General features: G+C 41.3%; 1 protein-coding gene across 5 annotated transcripts in view; it reads right to left on the bottom strand.

The window, feature by feature from the left end:
• Window positions 1-607: 607 nt before the first annotated feature.
• LOC145967218 (uncharacterized) overlaps window positions 608-14,322 on the bottom strand; it is a 197,490-nt gene continuing 183,775 nt past the window's right edge. For all 5 annotated transcript variants that reach the window (XM_083091883.1, XM_083091882.1, XM_083091885.1 and 2 more), the window contains 2 exons: window positions 9,092-12,184; window positions 608-5,005 (listed from right to left, as the gene is read on the bottom strand). In XM_083091883.1, coding sequence (XP_082948009.1) covers window positions 4,935-5,005; window positions 9,092-12,184 — 3,164 coding nt within the window. In that variant the 3' untranslated portion in view covers window positions 608-4,934. The remainder of the gene's footprint in view (window positions 5,006-9,091; window positions 12,185-14,322) is intronic.

Genomic DNA, 14,322 nt, shown 5'->3' with positions numbered 1-14,322 from the left:
AAATAGTTACAGTCTAATTATATAAATAGTTTTACTCTAATAAATATTTAATATGTGTTATATAACGATATGTCTATAAATTTTGATATCAGTGAATGATTTCAACGTCAACCATCGAATTTACGTCTGCAAATTTATCTTCATTCTTCGAATATAGCGGTAAGTTTCGTTTATACTTACTTTAATGTAAAGTAAATCGTTAAAAAATTGTAAAAATATTCAAGTAATTACTCAGAGAACCAAATTTCAGCGCACTTCTAATTTCTCCCTCTCTTCCTTCATTATTTTAATTATTTTAATATTTCTACCAGATATACAGATATATTTGACATTAAAATTTTAATAGAAAAATTTATTAAATAATATACGTGTATATTTTTATATCTTTTATAGTCTTAGATTTTTTCAGATATATAAATATATATATCTGAAATAAATATATATATTTTTGACATTTTTTTTTAGATACATATATATAATTTGACATATTAAAATTTTAATAGAACAATTTATTAAATAAATATCTTTTTTTTTTAAACTTTCTCGAGTGGGGAAAATGGGATAAGTTTGAATTACAAAGGCAATGGAAAATAAAGATAGAGAAGTCTTGAGATTTTTCAATATATTTATTTGTATGGACAAGTGTCGGAGCATAGTGCACAATATATTTAATATATAGTAGTCTGAGGAAGGGGGATCAGAGTACATTCTGGAGTTTGAACACAATATCTTACAATTTAACGACAAGATGCCTGCATGGTTTTTTTTTTCTTCCGTATCTGCTTCTGTACGTTATGTTTTTACTCGTATATTCATATATACTCGAGATGTATAATATATAAAGCGTAACGAGTCACTATTTTTATCATTCTAAAAAAAGGAGACGAGAATAAGGGTCCTTGTTTATTATGTTATGTCTCAGTTCTCATCGTTAACCACTCGTTCTTATACATGTCTCTCATTCTTCTTTTACACACGCATATACATACATATACACACGTACACACATACATACATACACGCTTTGCTTTTGTTCGCTCTCTTTCTCTCTCATACAATCTATCTCTCCTTCTCTCTTCTCTTCCTCTTTTTCCTATGATACTCGATTATGCAACGTCCTAGCAAATATGCGTAGTACTCGCTACAATATCGTATCCTTAGGATAGACGGAGATTGCCTCCAATTACTAATTACATTCATTCTCTATTACACATGGGTAGCGAGTTGCGCGTCTCAAGGAAAATCTCGTTTCCGCAGGATAAGCGGAGGCAGCCGGGAAGGGCAGGGGGGGCACAGAGAGCGGGGCTCGTTTGCTTGAACCACAAAACATTGTAAACCAACCCGTTTTCCAGTAATGTACGATTCGAGTTCGAGTGTAGACGCAATATAAAGCTTTCCGATTACGAGGACTGTGATTCGGAGACGACAACTCTTTTTCTCTTTCTCTCTCACTCTCTCTCTCTTTCTATATATATGTATTTTTTTTCTAATTATTGAGATTAACGATCTATATTAAAATTCTTTTTTTTTCTTTCTTATTAAAAGCGAATACATTTTTTACAGCCTGTACAATCGAGCGAAACATCGCGGCGCACTCTTTCTTTCACTCTTTTATTCTTCATTTCTCGTTCACCTTTTCTCTCTCTCTCTCTCTTTCTCTTTCTCTCCTTTTTCCACCTCCGCTCGCGGAGGCAGACGCGGACCAGGGCAGGGTCCAGGTACTCAGGCTATCTCTCTGCGTGTTTCTCTTTTCTTTCTTCTCGTTCTTCTTCGCTTTTCTTTTTCTTTTTTATGTTTGCGAAGATCCCGCAGAATCGGGTTCCTCGATCTTTTCATGTGTATTCTCTCTCGGTCGGCTCCTCTTCTCTTTTTATATTATTTGCCTCCTCTTTTTACAAAAATCACAGCGCAGCACCAGCATTTATTTCTTTTAAAGCCCACCCCTTTGTCCGCTGGGCGCCTCACTAAAACTGAGGCGGATCACACGGTTTTTTTTATTTCTTTCACTCATTCTCTCTCTCTCTCTCTCTCTCACACATACATACACACATATATATGTAGACACATACACCAAGCATGCACATACGTTTTTTCGTCCTTTCAAGTGCGCGCGCGTGCATCTCTCTATCGTGGTTTCGTTCACATATTCGGCAAAGTAGTTGCATTGCGTTTTGTTATTTCCGTTCTTCATTTTATTAAATATTTTGCTCTTTAACGCTCTTTAACGCTCTGAAACGCGAGAAACGCATCATCAATCGTTTCCATGTCTTTTGATTTGGCATTTGCGAACGTTACCCGATAAAATTTCTTATCGCCGCATTTTTTCTTTCTCTCTCTCTCTCTCTCTCTCTTTCTATTTTCTATCTTACGTCACATTGATAGTAATAAAATAATATATAATTAATAATCTCAATAAATCGTATAATATTTATATATATATGTATATATATATATATAAAGTGGATGACGATAGTCGTTACTGAACAAATATTATGTAGTTTATACATACATATATATATAGTCGCATATGCGCATACGTAATTGTACGTCTCGCTCTTTTTATTTATCCATTCTTTGGATCGTGCCCCCCTCTCCGCCTCTCACTCCCTTTTTTTCCCTAACTTTTGCACACATCGCTGGCTACCATTATCTTAGTAAACAAATAGCGTTCTAGCATCAAATTTACAGTCACTTAACGCCACTTAATTATTTAGAATCATCGCATTACACATGTCGTCTCTGTTTTATCTTTCTTGTCTTGTTCTCGGCACGCCTTTATTAACCACGCTCGTCTCGTAAAGACGAGTTCTCTGGTCGTTTTATCGGCATTAGATCGTTTGATCGGTCGCACAAATCATGGAGTCTCTGTTCCCCTAAGAGATAGTTTAGTTTTTCAGCAAGTTATACAATTTCTCTACAAAAATCGAAATTTGCGCTCGCATATATAATTCTTACAATCCTTTTTCTCATTTCTTTACAATAAAATACATCGACACGGATTTACCGTACATCGCGGAAATGCGCACGCACACATTATGCTTGTACAAGGCAGTCGACTCACGCGATTCGCTACTCTCTTTCATCTCGTGTATCCTACATACGAGTGCTATATTTTATTTCTCTCCTTTTACACGCACGCACACATACGCTTGCGCTCGCTTGCTCGCTCCTAAGTTTCTACGCTCGATAAAAACTCCATCACATCGCCTCGAATTTGAGAGTCAGGGGCGGAGCCGCGCTCGCACCCGGCACGCATTAAATCCACGCTTTCCGTCATTTTTTGTTGTGCCAGCACGGCCCCGTGAACGCGAAGACAGCACCGTCCGTCCTCGCGTGTTTCAGTCTAATGAGATGTCTGGCTCCTCGCGACCGTTGTCACATATGGTCTCACACCTCATCCCGGTACGGACTAGACTCTTCTTTATCTATTCTATTAACTTCGGATGCCAGCTACGAATGTCCTCTACTTGTCAGTCAATATTTGCTGGATCGGCATCTCTCCGTTTCTTTCTGAGCTACCGTCTTATCTAGACAGAGTATCCATCTAAGACTATAGGCACTAGAAAGCAAAGAAAAGATCGAGCTTGTACCAGGATCAGACAGACGTCAACGAGGAGTCAGCGCAACTTGGGTGGCACTGAGCGAGCTCAGTCTACACCGAAACAAGGCAACTCTCGTTCGATCCCGTTCGAGAACGCTCATCTCGCGAGATAGGTCGTTCTTCTCGAAATCTATCAGAGACCTCGACCTTTGGAATAAGATCGAGCCTCCGATCCTTATCCTTACATTAGCCGTAGACGTCTGTACACTACGTGGCGCGTATTTTTAAGATATACACTATGTACACGGACAAGGATATTTTAGCGGGCTGGTTTCAACGAGCTGCACGAAGATCGCGAATCCAGCGGGACATGGGGGCATCGTTCGGCGCTGGAATAAAACGCGCAAGGAGAAAACTCATCCTCTCATTCTACGCGAGCATCGATCCGATAGTTCGATACACCAAAGGATTGCTCGCTAACGATCGTCTCGTCGAACCTACCACGATCAGTTCAACAGCTGGATCGCCGTTATAATTCTGTCTGAGAATGGACATTGTATTTGTGCGTCAAATCGAGTTCAGTCTCTTATCATTCTTTTAGTGTTAGTTTATATGTGTTAGTTTTCATGTTTGCACCTAATTTGGAAAGTCGATTTTCTATTAGATGACCCACGAGTCTTGATTTCGTCTAAACGTCTTTTAATCGTCTGATAATCATGATTCACAGTTTTAACACCTTGATTAACATATCTAAAAATCTCTAGTTCGTGAACATGGATAATACCATTTAAGACATCCATATCATCATTTCTAAGTTCTCAATTAACGTCATCGAGAAAGTGAATAACACACAGCACAAGGAGGAACACCATAGACGTCCATCTTCTACTGGCTACGTTCATCATTGTCATTGTTCTAACATCTAGCTCCGTCCACTTAATCTTCAGTCCCTAGTACTTGCGCCGTTGTTGAAGAGAAGAACAATAGAATCCATCTTGTCATATCAGTCATCGTTGTTCTAACATCTCAACTAGCTCTTTCAAGATTTCAGTCCTGATCGACGTCGCAGGGGAAACGCGGACGACACAGAGAGCCTCTTTGCTACATCTTGATCCTGATCCGGTCATCATCACCTTCTTTACTTGGCTACACCTAGGCGCTAATTCGGCCAATAACGCAGCGCGTGGAACATACACACGGCATCCCGCTAAGTCGCATCGGCTACATTGCTCGCTCGTGTCCATGCCTCCTACGGTTGCCTGCTGGCGGCGGTGCCGTGCGGGTGTCCCTCACCAGGCGCACCGTTCGCCGCCGCCGGATGTGTGTGATGGGCTTGTGTGGCGGAGTTGCCCCCGGCGCTTCCGCCGGATAAGACGGGAGCGGGGGCCGCGGGTCACTTGGGCGGGAATGGCGAGATCACCGAGGCGGCTACCGCGGCGGCCTGCTGACTCGCCAGCACTGCCGCTGCAACACACACAGAGAGACAGCAGGCCATTAATGTTTCGTCACGATCACTCTGAAGCGCCTACTCTGAACGCGCGCGCGCGTGATGAGCGCGTTTCGTTTCCAGCTGTTGCTATTGTTGTTCGAATGATGGCGACCCGCGGCACCCGGAACCAAAATTTCGAAGCGCGTTTTCGGCTATTGGAAGGGGGGCGGAGGACCGAAGGAGAGACCAAGATTCACCGCTGAGAAAATAACTTCATTATTCTTATCATCTGTGTATTATGCGATTTGTTCCTATTACGTAACATGAAATTGTGTGACATTCAATGCAAGCGGAGAAGAAATATTGATAACTTGGAAACACAGTGGAAATATAATATCTGTTGCTACTTTTAAACGATGAAAATATCAATGACCATTAAAAATGAAAATGATAGAAATAATTGATTTATTGACATCGGTTAATGTGACATATATAAGATGGTTCACAGATTCAAATATACAAATCCAATAGATCATGTTCTATTTAGGATAATCATGAAATATTATAGAAACAATATAAGAAACTGAAAAGTATCGTGATACTCAAGAAAAATTATTATTTCTATATATAAAAATGGAATTTTCTTTTTGTGTGCTAAAAATATTATTCCTAGATATAAAAATGGAACATTTTTTGTGTGCTAAAAAATCCGTACAGTCACTTCGATACATATTGCACGATTCTGTTTTTACACTGAACTTGATCTTTGCAAATTGTTCGATGCCACTATTAATGTTCCTAAATCCTAGCAAATAATTCTTACACTTGACGAGTTATGATATTTAAGACGTAGCAGAAAATAGACTTGCAACCGTTTTTCATGGATATGAAAATCACATGTAAGGCTCTTCGAGACGAAATCTTCGAGACGATCGTTAATGCAATCCTTTAGGAAATGCATCGTCCTCGAGCTCGGTTGCACTCGAGGAGAAACCCGTATATTTCGAGATACCTAAACACCGAGCTACTTTCATCACTAGGAGGAAAAATGATGATGGATATGTGTATGAAGAGTGGGAAAGCAAAGTGGCATATAAGTAATTGTTTCTTTCTCCATCTCCCTTTCTCATTTTTACTTCTGTCTCAGCGATTTCGCGCCTATAATGCATTTCCCTAGTATGGTTGCGGACTTCCCTCGTTCACGCGAAAGTCCTGGCAGTGTTGGCTCCGTAAGCGTAGACTTGGTCGATTAAGTTTGCTGATTGGTGATCGTTTTCCATCGTACAAGAGTATCGCTATATTGAGACATTGCAACAGCAAGGTAACATAAAACCCCAGGAAACGTGAAATTAAACATAGTGAAAGAGATAGAAAAGATTAAATGTATAAATCTTATATTAAATAAATTCATCCGGAGAGAAATCAAAATTTTAGACGAATTTTAAATATATATATATATATTAAAAAAATATATATTAGAATTCTAAATATATATATATTTTTACTCATTTTTCTTATTTCTTTCGACAAGTATGTATTTTGCAAAAATACGAAAAACATTATATCATATTTTTTTGATAAATATTATTTTGTGTTATTGTATTTCGATTTCTAAAGCACAAAAGGAACGAAAGAGATTATCGACAAGATAAGGAAAATATCACTCTCTAGAAACATTTAATTAATACCATGATTTATCAATGAAATCGTTATCATCAAAAATTCAAAGATACTTTGAAGTTGCATTTGTATCCATTTTATATCCAGATAATGGATAAAAAACAACATTCTTATTTGCAAACGATGCTCTTGTAACAGAAATCGTAATCACTCACCAGCGATTGAACGCAAAAATCGCATCGGGAAACTATAAAGTCTTGATAGCTATTTTGCTGCAAAAGAGAGAAGCTTTCGTGGAAGACTACCGATGTCTAACGAAAGATACAAGGATACGAACGCGAATATACATCGCGTTTATGAGGACAGAGAATAGATACTACAAATTAAAAAGAATCTAAGTGCCAACAGAAAAACATGAAAATAATAATTTTTAATTTCAATAACAAGTACTAATAAAGCTATTCGATACTCCATACTCTTTAGATATGAAACGATTCAAAAAAATGTATTTCAGAGTTTTAAACATTTAATCATTCGCACTGAAAGTTAATCGACGATCGCGCATGTCCATAAAATTTCGTGATGGACTGTGACAATTAAAAATATTTTTATTAAGATTTCATACAAATTGTATATATCAAATGTTGTTACAAACTGTAAAGAGAAAATGTACATGTTGTCACAGAACGGAAAAGCCATCACGTGCATTCCAACACGTCATTTCAATGCAAGTAGTTAAGTACCGCTTTTCATCTCGCTCAAATCATATTGTTCAATTTGTGTTTCTGGCACATAGACTTTTTAATTCATAGCATTCCATTAGAAACTGCACTTTTCTCGCGATATCGCAATCAATCTGACAAACTAGCATCAACATCCATAACAAACTCGATGAAATCGTTATCGTCGTCAATTACTATTACACGTGAATGCCCATCACCCGGAACTGGATGATGATCTCGCCCACGTAAGATCCTGTTACCTTTTCCCGACCCGGAAAAAGAAGCACGATAAATAATTATCACAGTCTGAACTATATATCTAATTCCTACATGCGCCCTACTTGCAGTACACAGCTTACACGGCTAATCTACACAACACACAACCGCACTTATACTTCAATATTTCCAAAATATTCAATTCATCGCTATATACGAGACTCATATATATGTATAAATATACAGAGTGTTTTAGACGTCGCGCGTTTTCTCTCGACTGCAGATGCTGACGACCATGATAAGGAATATTATCCCAATAGGTTTTAACTTGTGTTATTGAATATTTTCAATATAAATTAAATAAAAGATGTAAAAATTAAATCTTTATTTTCATCTAAATTAAGTATACAAAAAGTAGATATATAAATTCTCAATTTAAGATGATCAAAAATAAGAAATTTTTATTAAAAGAAAAGAGAGAAAGGATCGATAATAATTAATTCCAAATCCATTGTCTGCAATGCAGAAAACGCGCGTGCGTGCGTGGTGCCCGATATATAAATAAAAAAATGCAACACTACACGCGAGCGAACTGAATCGCTTCTTTATCGCGTCCGCAGAATGTACAATTGAGGATAAATTATTTACAAGCGACATTGGGTCCTCAATAGGCAGGGCCCACATAGAAGAGGTTCAATCGAATTTTTCCTTTCAACTGTAATTTTCTTTTCTTTGTACAAAAAGAAGAAATGCATCTCTTATATTGGTCTGATAATAAAATAGTACCTCGGCGGAGACTCGGCGTGCAGATCGACTCTCAAATGGAGGCGTCTCCTATCGCACGAGTTCCTTGTGCACATCAGAATTCGCATTATTTTCTTTTCTTTTTCATTCTTTTCATCATGTTATGCACCAATATGGTGTGTACGGTTTAGACACACTCAGGCTCTAAATAATATCTAGCCGAGTTTACCCGTTTTTACCGGATGACTCGTCATCCGGATTCTTCCCGAAAATTAAAAGTGGCCGTTCGCCATTTGTTATTCATCAGAAAATCATTCCATAGTCCAATTTGATCTCAGACAAGAGTGCGCGAACATACATGTTTAAAACGCAATTACAATCGCAATCGCGTCGTTCACTTAAAAGTGCTCCCTAAGAGGCCGGTTATCAATTCGTTTATAGTATTATTTCGAAGAATCCAAAATCGGATTTAATAAAAACCTACGAATACCGAGCCAACATCAGGATGATTTGCGATTAAGTCAATCGCCAGTCGCTCCGCACAAGCTTAAACGCACAATCCTAAAAATGTTCGTCGCTGACGTTCCAGCCACTTTCACTATTCGCAAAAATGCGTCACTCACAAGACGCTTGGCGGCACCTTTTATCACGCTTATCGACTCTTATCGTTATCATCAACCATCGAAATTTACACAGATGAAAAGATGGTTGTCCTAACGCACGCATGCGTTCGCTTTCTCACGCTCACGGTTCTCTCTTGTTCTCGCTTCGCTGGGTCCCGCGGGTCGCCTTACTGTCAGGGTCTGACGAGAGGCTTACCTCCGTAGGGAGCGGGATACTGTCCTGTCAATAGGGGATAGCCCAAGCCCACATGAGTGTGATGATGCGTGTGCACGTGCCGTTGTGGCGGTGGCGACCTATTGTCTTTGCCGAGATTACTAGCATCCACTGCACCCTGCTGTTGTTGCTGACTACCCGGTTGACCCTGTTGCTTGCCGGACGGTTGCTGGCCTTGGCCTGGCGGAGGGCCCGGGCCTGCGACTGACGTAGGCGGACCACTGGGAGGTCGGGCGGGTGTCGGACCTGCCGAAGATGGACTGGCAGACGCCGCGGACGTTTTGGGTGTCGGTGACTTGAGCGCGCGTTCTTGCAGCTCGTGTATCTTATGCGCTTGTGAGTAATACTGACTAGCGTGATGTTGAAGCAGGTCTAGCGCCTTACCGCCAGGCGGTCGACTGAGATCTTCTGGTGCATGATACCTGGGTAATTGGTGAAGGTAGGGATTACTTGAATAAGGACCAGGTACCAACATAGGACCAAGGCCGCGATATACCGGATGACCCGGATCGAATGGCAGCGCGCCATAATGCTGCGGGCTTGGCATGTAAGCACCGGGATGGATGTAAGTGAACTGCGAGGTAGGCGGTGGCGGCGGTCCCTGGGTTTCCATCGTCGGTTTTACACCTTCCTGCTTACTCTTAGAGTCTTCACTCTTGCCGAGATCCTGTGGTTTCTCTTGCTTCGGCTGATGCTTCGGGCTTGGCGGTGGCGCCTTTGCCTGTTGACTCTGTTTGCTCGATTCCTCTTTTCTTCTTTGCTCACCCGGATACAGATAATACCTCCTATCGTCCTGAACGGGTCCTGGTGGAGGTGGCGGTGGTGCCGCTCTTTGACTCTGTGAACCATGATAGACGTGATACGGACTCATTTGACTCTTCATCTCGATACTCTCCTTGAGTATTTGATGATTTTCATGTTGCTTGTCCTTTAGGCTCGGTTGTGGTTGTGGTTCCTGCTTGATCTTGACTTTCTGCTCATGCGGCTCCTGGTCCTGTGACTGCTGACTCTGCTGCTGCTGCTGTTGCTGTTGCTGCGAGACTGGTTGTGGCGGCTGGTAAGGATAACCCGGCATATAACCGCCATAAGCACCGTAATAATGTGGCTGCTGTTGCGGCTGTGGAACCGGTTGGCTCAGCTCCTTCTTCTCCTTTTCCGACACGACGCTTTGTAAACTCGCCATCGAAGGCATCTGTGGTATATTGAGCGGTTTGATCTCCTGCTTGGGCGTAAGGTCGCTCGGTTTCTGGTCTACCACCGGTTTACTATCCGGTACGCTAGGCATCAAATAAGGTGGCTGACCATAGTACGGATACATACTGAAGTGAGCAGGTAAATGCGCCGGTGCCGTGGCTTTGTTGTCCTTCTCTTGGCTTTGCTTGGACTTGTCTGCCGGTTCGGCCTCGAGTACCGGCGCCGCGTCATCCGATATGTCCGAGTAGGCCGGACTCTGTACGTCATCACGTGTTGAATCAACAATCGGCGCTTCGAGCGGCGACGGATGTGGACTACCACCAGGCGATTTTCGTGATTTCTTCTTGTAGCCCTGCGGTTTGGAAACACGCGCATCGGTGTTCGTCTTGCTTTTGTCTTGTTCTGGCATCAGCGCCGCCGTGGGTTTTACTTTGAACTGTGGCATCTTTGCCGCATGTAACGGGTACTGCTGTAAATGCGACTGTACGCCTTGACCCGAATGACCTGGCGGTGGCGGTGCCGTTTGTAGACCCGCCGCTTGCTGCGATACCTGAGTCGTCAGATTCTGCAGACCTGGATGCTGACTGGCTATACTCTGTAAACTAGCCTGTTGTTGTTGCTGCTGTAACCCAGCCGATTGTACAACATGAGCCTGCGCGGGTTGACCCAATTGAGCTGACAGAGGATGCGACACCGATTGTAATTGATGCGCCGGCGGTAATTGTTGCTGAACCGATGACTGCAATTGTTGTTGTTGCTGCTGACTGCCAACGCCGGATTGCAACTGTTGTTGCGGCGGTTGACTGACCTGTTGCAACGTCTGCTGTGCCTGCTGCAGAAGCGGATTCTGCGATTGATGCGCCTGCTGCATCTGAGATGGCTGTGGTGGTTGCGGTATGTTGAGGGGCTGGGGAATGTTCGTGCTTGGATGCGGTGAAGGCACGGGCCTAGGAGATTGACTGGGATGTGGGCTGGGGCTCTGGGGCGGATTCGATGAGCCTAACGACGATTGACTCTGTTGCTGCTGTTGCTGCTGCTGCACTGACTGTTGCTGCACTCTCGACGAGGGTGCTGTGGAAGTAGGCGCTGGCAAGTCATCCTGACCGAACCTTAACACGCCGGGCTTCACGATATTTTTATCCGCGAGTACAGGCGTAGGTGCTTCTACTATACTGGGCGACGGCACCCTCGGTGGCGGCGGCGGTGTTTCCGGGGGCAGTGCCGCCGGTGGACTCGTTGTTCTCACCGGCGTACCCTCGGGCTTATCCGCCGGCGACTTCACTGGCGTAGCTGGACTCGGTGCCTCGATGTTACTCTCGTCGTTCTCCGACATGCTGGTGATACCCTCCTTGGTATCTTCGTCATCGGCAGAACCATGCGCGTGGCTCTGATGATACTTGAGTCCGTTGATGTGTTTGTACTTTTTACTGCAGTTCGGCTCGGGGCATTCGAGCAAAACCGGACTGGCGGGTGGCGAACCACTAGGCGGCGTGGGCGGCGGCGCCCGTCGTTTGTTCTTGTCCTGCTCTTCTTCTGGTCCGCGTGACTTCCGCTTCGCCGCCGGATCCGGCCGCGGCGGCACGAACGCCGCTGGACTCGGACTGGCCGCGGGCGAACCCTGCGCGCCCCGACGACCCTTGCCGCCGTTGCGCAGTTTACTGTGCACGGAACTCCTCGTCTCCGTGAAGTTGCTCAGGTCGTTACCGGGCGTAGAGTTGGCCGCGGCGCGACCGCGCTTACCGCGTCCCTTGGGCGTGCGAGCGTCCAGGTCGCTCGTCGGCGAGTCGCAGAAACGGGGTGGCGCCCAATCGTGACGCGTACAGTCCAGCAACGTCCCTACGTACGTTTTACCTCGCCACGTAACGTTTACCACTAGTACACCTGTAATAAAGAAAATATGTTTGAAATAGTAATAATCAAATAGTGAAACCCTTCAAAAATTTAATAATTATTTTCAATATTCTGACCTTTGAAACTATCTGAGACAACAATATAATAAGTATGTTTGATATTTTCAATTTGATGATTTCTGTTAATGTTGAAAATATTCAGTATACATATACAAATAAAATATATATTATCGGTTATAAATTTTGCGATCCTTTATGAAAATATAGTAAATTTAATAAATAGATTCGACATAATGTAATTTACAACAATTCTCTGCATTTTCTAAATATTTCAAACATAAAGTATATGTCTGGGAAATCATATTTTTATAATTTTTATAAAAAGTTTTCTATAAATAAATTTATTATATGTTAAAAAATTCAATTTTTGTATTATATTGCTATATTTTATATATTAAAATATGTAATTTAATTCTACACATTAATATATAAAATAATTATTTATTAAAATTATTCACAAACAAGAAATATATAATTGATTAGTAAATCAATTATAGTGGATATATGTTAGTGAATAATTTTAACTCTCCACAAGGAACATGAAAAAATATTATATGACGTGGGAGAGCAGGGAGTTTGCAGAATCCCATGGGATATAGAATTTGTTACAAACAATATTATCAGAATATATTGGTTTACAAGTGATCAATGAATTACAAACTAATATAAAAATTAAAGCAAAATGAAACTTTTTATACTTTTTTATTTATTATATACGGCGAGTGAAGTTTTATTTGCATCTGCATAAAAAGTTACAGAAAAATTACGATGACGGTGATCTGACAGATCCTACGTTCCCTGTCGAAATTTAAAAAATTAATGAATTTCTTATTTGTCAATAAATAAATAAATAATTGTCAGTAAATAAAAAAAATAATTTCGCATGCCATGATTTAGCACAACGCACAAAGTTTAATTTGTTATCGTTTAATTTGTTATTCAAAGAAATAGAAAATTATCAAAAATCTATTTTTGAAGGAAATAGAAAAAGAAAGGGAAAATGACGAATCTTGTGTTGGACAAAGAAACACAAATACATATCGTTTCGCTGACGGACAATGTGAAAGTTATGACGAAGGAAAAACCGTTCCTAAAATACAGCAGTTTCAACTCCCAGAGCAGCTTCATCGCGTAATAAGTTCCGTGGCAATCTGATGACGAGCTAACTCGCGTTTGTGTCTCTTCTTTTCCTCTCATCGTGTTCTTCGTTCCTGCACGATCAGCGTCGTTAATTGAAAATATCTCGGCCGTGCACGTGCAAGAAAGAAAACCCAGCGTCTCGCAGGTGATTCCGACGATAAATGCTGCAGGTGTTCCCAGCCGCGAAATTCTCGTCTTTCATACAGAGTGTGCGGCTAAATCACTTTCGCGTTCGCGTAATAGCTAAAGTCGACTTGACGTAAATCGAATCGCCTCCATGGGGGGTGTCGCACCAGATTTAAATGTCAAAGCTTCGTGAAACGTACAGGGTGTGTATGAAATATATGAAATAAACCTTCAATCAACGAACGAAAGAAAAAGTTTAAAAAATTGTTTTCTTGAAAAGTAATTTCTTGTACAATAAGATAGAATTCTATGAGAAAAAAAGAAAATGGATTTTTTGTACAATTACAGCGAAGTTATTAAAAATTCGAAATAAAAAATGGCTAAAATATGTGATAACGATATGATCAGAAATAAAATAAAATTTCTATTGTACAATAATTTTGACAAAAAAGTTTTTTTATTTCTATGGCGTTTGAATTAATTTTCTCCTTCGAGACGCGATCCACGTCTTTTGAGAAGAATACCGTTTAAAAATAGATACCTCCGTCAGAATGAGAATGTCAGGGGAAGATCGTCGAAACGAGCTTGTTTGCATCGAAGCGGGGTTTCCTTCGCGAACGACGTGAATCGTGACTAGAAATAAAAGGGCAAGTAGCGCAGCAGAAAGGAGAAAATAAAGAGACGGACGCACACAAAGAGGACAATAAAAACAGCGGAAGTTCCAAGGCGACCAAGCTCCTAAAAGCCACATAACACCGTGTTTCTACTTCATCTGTCAGACGTACGTATACATCTCGTTCTCTCTTTCTCTCTCTTATCTCGAGAACGAAACATGTTTCTTGT

Source organism: Camponotus vicinus, unplaced genomic scaffold (assembly GCF_025532165.1).
Source record: "Camponotus vicinus isolate PSW18456_S1 unplaced genomic scaffold, iyCamVici1.0 SCAF_2, whole genome shotgun sequence".
In the NCBI taxonomy this organism is placed as follows: domain Eukaryota; kingdom Metazoa; phylum Arthropoda; class Insecta; order Hymenoptera; family Formicidae; genus Camponotus; species Camponotus vicinus.
This window is presented reverse-complemented; position numbering and strand designations above follow the sequence as displayed.